General features: G+C 44.9%; 1 protein-coding gene across 1 annotated transcript in view; it reads left to right on the top strand.

The window, feature by feature from the left end:
• Nucleotides 1-446: 446 nt before the first annotated feature.
• Nucleotides 447-9133, top strand: part of CUNH13orf42 (chromosome unknown C13orf42 homolog) — a 100870-nt gene continuing 92183 nt past the window's right edge. Inside the window, exon 1 of the mRNA XM_042781571.1 lies at nucleotides 447-863. Coding sequence (XP_042637505.1) covers nucleotides 447-863 — 417 coding nt within the window. The remainder of the gene's footprint in view (nucleotides 864-9133) is intronic.

The raw sequence follows: 9133 nt of genomic DNA, 5'->3' as shown, positions 1-9133 counted from the left end.
AGTTCAGGATCAGGGCCAGCTCAGCCAAGGCAGAACTGTGAAAATCCACAGCAATATCAAGTCATAGAGAGAGCTGGGAAATGAAAAGGAAAGAAAAGAAGTGAGCAGAAAAAGCATTGTCAAGCTTTCCTCATCAGAGGGGCCTTTGATGGAAGAGCACAGAAGAGGTTTGCACCAAATAGTTCTGCAAAGCCAGGGAACTTGCTTTTAAGCTTTATTCTCCCAGGCCATTTCCGGCACCTTGGCGACTGAGGTTAACTATCCCCCATGAGAGATGCTCATGCCACCCACCTGACCCAGCTGACACTCATTGGGATCCCAGAGAGTGCATGCTCCTCAGAGGCAGATGGCAGCAGGCCTGCGTGTTGGCAGCCTCACCCACAGCTAGATCAGGTGGCGGCAAGCGCAGGCAGCTGGAAGGGGCCCACAGAGAGAAACCGAGCACCATGTTCAGGAAGATCCACTCAATCTTCAGCTCAGGCCCTCAGAGGAAGGCGGAGGCCGAGAGCCCGTACTACTACGGCGGGGTCAGCCCCGCGGTCCGGCTCATTCGCAGCAGCTCCATGTACGTGGTCGGGGACCATGGGAAGAAATTTAGCGAGTCTCTGAAAAAGTACAAGAGCACCAGCAGCATGGACAGCAGTCTATACTACCTGCAGCACGAGGAGGACCGGGCATGGATGTACTCGCACACCCAGCATTGTCTGCAGTACTTGCAGGAGCTGCTGGCCCTGCGCAAGAAATACCTCAGCAGCCTGAGTGACCTGAAGCCCTGCCGTGCCCAGGGACTTTCCTCCACTTCCTCCAAGTCTTCCAAGGGAGGGAAAAAGGCTTTTATGTGGTCAACTCCCAAAGAAATAAAGGTAAGTACCGCTGAGCAGTGTAATTTAGTACAATGAGTACAATTGTGCAGTACACGTGCAGGAATGAGTTCTTCCCACAGCCTGGACACCTGAGTGCAACCTGTCTCAACCCCTCATTCTTACCTTCTTCCACAGCTTCTTCTGACACATTTGTGTTAGGATTGAGGAGGAGTCTCTGACTGGTGCAAATTGTTAATGGGCTGGACTGTTAAACACAAAGTTGGAGAGTCAAAAATTTGGAAGTTTGAAAGGTTGGAGGTTCAAGTCCACCTAGGGAGTACCTTGAAAGACAGGCCTGGCCATCTACTTCAGAAATATCAGTCATTTAAAACCATATGAAACACAGCCCTACTTTGATATACACAAGAGGCCACCATAAGTCAACTCAAGGAAAACTTTTTTTTTTTACTTAATAGTCCTCAGAGACTACCTTGTCATCTTCCCAGCCTGGGGAAAATTGGCTAATCCTGTTTGTTTCTCATGCTGAGGAAAGAGGGAGGAACAGCTAATTTTATCTTCCCAGCAGGCTTGTGGGGAGGCCTGGGCTGTGGCTCCAGGTACTACATTTTCAGGCACATCTGTCATTCACCACCTGACTCCCTAAATGAGATGCCCCTTGCATGGTGTTTGGGTGGCAGGGCCTGGCAAAGAATCTCTAAACAAATTATCATTATTATTTATTTATAATGATTGCTTATTAGTGTATCTGAACATCCCAGTGGAATATTTCTATAAGCTACCAGTGCCACTAGTCAGATCAACTCCTGCTCACAGCGTGTCAGAGGTGACCCCATGTGTGTCAGAGTGTGCTCCATAGGATTTACAGTGGTTGATTTTTCAGAAGTAGATCCCCAGCCCTCTCTGCTGAGGCACCTCTAGGTGGACTTGAACTCCTAAACTTCTGGTTGGCAGCCAAGTGTGTTAGCCATTTGTGCCACTCAGAAACTAGATGTTGTCAATTATCTCGGCACTTAGCCCCACACAAGTCACCTATGAGAGGATTTAGTCAGTCTCTACCTTGGGTCCAGGTGTTTGGTGGGTCAGACACAGCCACAGAAAGGCTGTATGTCTCAGGAGGTTACAGGACATCTTTACTGGGGACTGGAGGCCTGAGCTCAGACAGGTATAAGCATGAAATTAGTGAAAGAACATTCAGTTTTCTTGTCAATTATACTTACTGTAGTGCTTTTGCATACCTCATTGTGCTCTCAGCATTCCAAAATTACCTTACAGAGGCTCAGTGACCCCACCTCTACATGCTGGGTCACTTGATTCCCATCATGGCCCCTAATTTATCCAGTTACTCCCACCTTCATCTCTCACTTCTCACATTAGTTTTGTATACCTGTGGTTGGAGGCTGTCTTGTCTTGTATGTTCACCACTCACTTTCCTAATGACTGGGTAGGTATTCAGAGCAGGCCTGTCTCTCCCATTGCTTGTATCTCCCCATAGTGCACTCAAGCCAGGCCAGCACCATCAATTTTGAATGACTGATTGGCCTGCTATCAGTTTGCTCGGGCTTGCCCTAAACCAATGGTATCAATGGGCAAATTATAAGAGGTGGGAGCAGTTTAAATACTTGTTTTGAATCTTCAAAGTACACCTACACTGGAACTCATACAACAAGAGTCCTAGTTCTTGGGTCCTGGTGCTGTCCCTGTGGCTAGCCAGCTACAGATTTGTGGTTCAGTCACTTCTCCTTGGAGGCCACCTCTGTTGACAAAGGGGTTCCAGTGGCATCTTGACTCCCTTCCAGCTTGAGTATTTTAGGGCTCTAGGTTCTGGTGGTATAGTGCCTAAGGCACTAGACTGCTAACCAGAAGGCTGGCGGTTCAAACCCACCAGCCACTCCTAGGAAGAAAGGTTGGGCAATCTACTTCCGTAGTGATATGGACTTGGAAACCCAAGGAGGGGTCACTATGAGTCGAGTCTGACTCAACGGGCACATAACAACAACAAGAGGTTCTGGTTAGATTTTCTCTGGACACTACACTTCCCTGCAAAACAAAGCCCTCTCTGGGTAGAATTCACCTACCTTCTTCCTTGCTCCTTCCCTTATCAGATGTCTGAAGATGAGGGAAGTGTTAAAAGCAGAAAAATCTACCCTGGACCCATAGGAATAGCTGTGAAGAGGTGCACAGGCATGACACAAAATGTATAGGATTTTCTCTAGAGATGGTTCCCACCATGGTGGAATCAGGAGTTGATCAGACTGAGGTTTGAATTTTAGCTCTACTACTTACCAGCTGGGAGCTCTGGTAGCATAGTGCCTGAAGCACTTGACTGCTAACCAGAAGGCTGGAGGTTCAAACCCACCAGCCACTCCTCAGAAAGAATATGGGGCAATCTACTTCTGTAGTGACACTGCCTCGGAAACCCAAGGAGGGGTCGCTATGAGTCAGGTCCGACTCGACGGCACACAACAACAACAACAACAACAACAACTTACCAGCTAAGAAGGTCTGGTGGCTCAGTGCTTAAGGCATTTGACTGCTAACCAGAAGGTTGGTGGTTCAAATCCACCAGCTGCTGCATAGAAGGAAGATGGAACAATTTACTTCTTAAAGATTTACCACCTTGGAAACCCAATGAGGGGGTTGCTATGAGTCATAATCTACTTGATGGCAGTGGTTTTATTTACCAGCTAAGGAGCCCTGGTGATGCAGTGGATAAGTGCTCAGCCACTAATCCAAGGGTTGGCAATTTGAACCACCAGCTGCTCCGTGGGAGAAAGATGTGCAGTCTGCTTGCATAAAGATTTACAACCTTGGAAACATATGGGGCAGTTCTACTCTGTCCCATAGGGTCACTACAAGTGGGAATCAACTAAACAGCAGTGGGTTTTATTTACCAACTGAGTAGTCCCTGGGTGGTGGAAACGGTTGAGTGCTTGGCTACTAACTAAAAGGTTGGAGGTTGGAGTCCACCCAGGGACACTTCAGAAGAAAGGCCTGGCAATTTATTTCCCCAAAAAATCAGCCATTGAAAACCCTATGGAGCACAAGTCTACCCTGACACACATGGGGTCCCCATGAGTTGGTGTTGACCGAAGTGCAGCTGGTTTGAATTTTTTATTTACCAGCTGTATGACTTTGTCAGGTTAAGTTACCTCTCTGTGTCTCTATTTTGAAGAGTGAAATGGAAATAATAAGCTTTGTGAGGAGTCAGAAAAATCATATATATGATAGCACCTGGCAATGCTTGGTACTCAAATGTTTATTGACTGAAACGTAAGGCACAGGAAGACTTTAGCAGCCTTTACACAAACTACTTTCCTTCTCCATCTCTCCTAAGGAAGAGCTGTATGCTGTGTGCATACTGAAATAACAGGTGCAGGCTCTGTGTTTGGTAAGGTGGTCCATGGCTGCCTGTGCATGGCAGGTGCCGAATACTAGGAGGGCTCCTTCCTCCCTGAAGGTCATTGCTTTCCTGCATGAGTAGAAAATGCCTGCTGATCTCCAAGCATTAGAGCCCCTGTTATGGATTGACTTGTGTCCTCTGAAAAAGATACGTTGAAGTCCTAACCCCTGGACTTGTGAATGGGACCTTGTTTGGAAATAGGGTTTTTTGCAGATGTAATTAGTCAACATGAGGCCATATTGGAGTAGGGTTGGCTTATAAGAAAAGGAGAAGAGACATAGCCAAAGACAAAGAGGGAAAGACAGTTATGTGAAGTCACAGGGAAAGATTAGAGTAATGCTCCCACAAGCCAAGAAATGCCTGGGGCTACCAGAACCTGGAAGGACAAGGAAGAATTCTCACTTAGAGACTTCAGAGGGTGTATGGCCTTTCTGACATCTTTGGAAATTTAGCCTCCATAACTGTGAGATAACACAGTTTTGTTGTTTAAAGCCACCTAGTTGTGGTGCAGTACTACTGTTACAGCAGCCCTAAGAAACTAATACACTCTCCTACAGAATTAACCGTTCTATCTCCTCCAATATTAGTCTGAGCACACACAATGTTAGCTTATGCTAGCATTTTTTACATTCTTATGTGGTTTGTTATGTTGAAACAAAAACATTAATATTAAGTCAATAACAGAAACTTATTGAACTTTATTTAATATCCAGTTTATAAATCAAGGTAACATTTAGATGAGAGAGAAAAGAGTGTTCCAAAGAAGAAGGATTTTTTAGATTCTTATACTCCAGCTTCTCACTAGTAAAACCATGTGCGGTCAGTAGAGTTCCATAGCATTGTCTTCTATTGTCTTTTTTTTAAATTTTAATTGTGATTTGGGTGAAAATGTACAGAGCAAATTCGTTTTCCATACAGCAGCTCACAGCTCACATGCACTTGTCTCGTGACATGGACTGCAATTTCCCACAATGCAAAAGCTCCCTTCCCACTTCCTCCCCATAGTTACTTACCTCTTCCCTGTGTCCTTCCCGCCATGCACTCCTGCCCCCTGAGCTGTCTCCCTGTGCATACACAGCCTTTCTATTCTCCCATGATTGATCTCTCCAAGGAGTGTATCTACCTACTGTAAGTGTTCAGCTCATGTGTCTGTCTTTTGTTTGCCTGGAGGCCACAGGAGTGGGTTCAATTCCAGACCTGAAGGACAGCTAGGGGCCATAGTCTCAGTGGTTCCACCATGCTCCACCAGACCAGCAAACCTGGTCCCTTTTATTTTTTTATGATTTTGAGTTTTGTTCCACATTGTTCTCCCACTCTATCCAGGATCTCTTACATAGATCCCCCTCTGAATGGTTGACAGTGGTAGCCAGGCACCATCTAGTTCTTCTGGTCTCATAGTCATATAGCCTGAGGGTCACATGGTATACCAGTTACTTAGACTAATTGTTTCCATGCATCTGTGGTTTTTTTCATTCTTCTTTGCTCTGGACGAGGAGAATCCATCATTGTGTCTAGATGGTCACTTATAAGCTTTTAAGATCCCAGTTGCTACTCACCAAAGTAGGATGTGGAACAATATTTTTGTATGGTATATTATGCCAATTGAGTTTGATGTCCCCTGAGACCATGGTCCTGGGCTCACAGGTCCAACTACTCGCTCCCTCCAGGTAGCTGGCTGTGGCCAAGAAGTGACTACAACCTTGTCCATTGTCAGCTCTACTATATACCTGGAAATTTTTACAGAACATACAAATACATTTGTATAAACATTGTCTGCCAACCCTATACATGGTCATGGGCACACTGCCCCCTGCATAGGTATACCTGATTGTTCAGCCTGTCCACCCATCTATCCACCTGTAGATCAATGTTTGCCATCATTGACAATGCAGTACTATATGTGCAAAAAGGTTCATCTTCATAGTCTGTACCTCCTTTGCACCTCTCTATGTCTTCCTTTTCCTCAGTGCCACCGTGTTGATCACTCACATTTGGTACATTACCCTTCTCTTTACCCAAATTAGTACCTATCTAACAGTGTACCCTCCCCTCCCCTCCTTCTCCTGGTAACCAACAAAGAAAATTTCCTTCAATATATAAACCTTTCTTTGGGAAATCTACTTCTGTAGAGGTACCACCTTGGAAACCCAAGGAGGGGTTTCTATGAGTTGGATCTGACTTGACAGCAGTGAGTTTGGTTTTTGGTTTTTGATTTTTACAATAGCAGACTAATACAATATTTGTCCTTCTGTGATTGACTTATTTCACTCAACATAATATCCTCCAAGTTCACCACATTATGCAGTGTTTTGCAGATTCTACATTATTCTTTAGGGTTGCATAGTATTCCATTGTGTAGATGTACCACAATGTTTAGTTATCCATTCTTCTGTTGAAGGGCACCTATGTCATTCTGTTGATGAGTCTTATGTTCCCATCTTTTGGCTATTGTAAACAGTGTTGTGATGAACATGGGTGTGAATACATCTGTTCTTGTCCTGGCTCTCAGTTCTTTGGGATATATACCTAGGGATGAGATTGCTGGGTCAAATGATATTTTTAATTCCAACTTTTTAAGGAATTGCCATACTGCTTTCCACAGTGGTTGTATAATTGACAGTCCCACCAGCAGTGTATGAGAGTCTCAATCTCTCCACATCCTCATCAGCATTTGTTATTTTCTGTCTTTGAACTTTGCTACTAATGCTGCGGCAAGATGCATACAGCATTGTCTTGAAGAACAATTAAAATAATTACTAATTCACCCTAAAACCCTTTAACTTCCAGTTCTGGAAAGGGATTCATCTGGTGGGCACTCACTTTTCCTGCCTCAATGACTCTGGATGTTGGTCACACTCCCTGGATTTCAAGTGGAGACCCTTCAGCCCCAGGCTTCAGCTCTGCTTTCCAGGCCCACTGAGACAGCAAGCAACTCTGCTTCCTCAGCTTTCAGAGGGGCCGTTCTCCTAGTGCATCTGAATGGCTACCCCACCCCCTGGGCCCCAGCAAACCCTGTTCTCCTGCTCCTTGGTCATAGCAGCCCCACTCCCTCAGCTTTTGGACAGTGGCCTCATCCTCCTGGCACACATTAACAGCAGCCCCACACTAAGAACTGAGTTGGTGAAGGGCCAACTCCCTGAAACCTAGGAGGCTGTGACCCCACTGTGTGAAATCCTGGAGGCCATGGTCCCACCCTTTGAGACCGAGGCAACTTTGCTTCCTGTGCTCTTTACAAGTTCCTGATCTCCAAGCTGCTCCAGGGCCTTTTTTTTCTTTTCTTGGATGACAGCAGAGGTAGCTCCTCAGACGAGTTCTTGAGCACCGCATAAAAACCCTTGCCCTTCTTCCTTCATTCAATCACATGTTCATAATTTTCTTTCAAAGCCTCAAAAGAAACACATTTAATATCTACATTTCTAGCAACATTCTGCTAATGGCATCATATGTATTCTCTAAGACAACAGAGACTTTCTCTCTAGCTCTCTTTACTTCCTTCTGAGCCCTCACCAGAATTGCCTTTGACATCCATAACTCTACCAACCATCTCTTCAAAGCATTCTAGACTTTTCCTATTAAACCAAAACCAAATTCACTGCCGTCAAGTTGATTCCAACTCATAGCAACCCCTCCTTGGATTTCTAAGGTGGTAACTATGGAAGTAGATTGCCCAGTCTGCCTTCCGAGGAGTGGCTGGTGGGTTTGAACCACCAGCCTTCTGGTTAGCAGTCCACCCTCTACCCATTACCCAATACCAAGACTGCTTCCATATTGTAGGTATTTTTTAGAGCAACACCTCACTCTCAGAACAAAATTCAGTGGTTTTTGAACTGTTTTGATTGAGACCCACAGTAAGAACTACGTTTTAGCTATTGGCCTAGTTGGCCCAAACATGAATAAAATTTTCGTGAAACAGACTTATTCCTGTTTCCTATAGGGCACTATGATATTTTTCAATCTATTATACTTTTGCTTTCGTTTTATTTTTTAAATGCAGGTCATGACACACTAAATTGATTTCAAGTCACTATTGGTCAAGACCCAGTTTTCATGCTCAGGAGTAAGGCATTTCCAGCAGAGTGTTGGAATGCTAATGATATCTAACACATGAAGCACCATGATGTCAAATGGTCTATTATCCCAGCCCTCTGAATATACTGAGGGCTGGGAAGGGCACGGATGTGGTCAATGGGAGGAGGAAATGAAGGTATGTTGGAAGTGGGGTGGGGGTCAGAAGCTACCCTAGGTCCCTGTGACAACCTGCTTTTCTCTTAGAATAGGAAGTCCTTACAAAAATGAATTAAACATTTTTTTTGCAACATTTTTAAATCAAAATGAAAAAATCCACATCTAAGGATTTTTGTGTCACTATTAGAGTCCCTGGTGGCACAAATGGTTAAGTCCTCAGCTGCCACTGAAAGGTTGTTGGTTTGAGTCCACCCAGAGGCACCTCAGCAGAAAGGCCTGGTGATCTAGTTCTGAAAAAACAGCCACTGAAAACCCTATGGAGCATAGATCTACTCTGACACACCTGGGGTTGCCATGAGTCAGAGGTGACTTGACAGCAACTATTTTGTTTATATGTTTGTATTGGTCATAAGCTGCAGTTTGAGACTCTTCATTGAGATTCTCAGCTGTTAGAATTTTTGGGACAGGGCATGATAAAATGACAGAAGGACAGCACATTTGAAGTGGGTCCTGTCCTGGCATGTGGAATCTTGGAGCCTGTAGGGAAGGGCCCTACTTGCTCTGTGCACCTATGGTGTGTTTGTCAGAGGAGGGGAGTAGTTAGTGAATGGGTCTCCTTCTCATCCTGCCTTCTTTTGCTTCAACCCGGGCATGATCAAAGTGGTCAGCAGTTACTCCTAACTTCTTATCCAAACTCTGAATATTGGGTACTACCTTTATTTTA

Source organism: Orycteropus afer, unplaced genomic scaffold (assembly GCF_000298275.1).
Source record: "Orycteropus afer afer isolate SDZICR_OR568_19922 unplaced genomic scaffold, OryAfe1.0 scaffold00134, whole genome shotgun sequence".
Taxonomy (NCBI): domain Eukaryota; kingdom Metazoa; phylum Chordata; class Mammalia; order Tubulidentata; family Orycteropodidae; genus Orycteropus; species Orycteropus afer.
The sequence above is the reverse complement of the archived record's forward strand: the minus strand, read 5'-3'. Positions and strand labels throughout refer to the sequence as shown.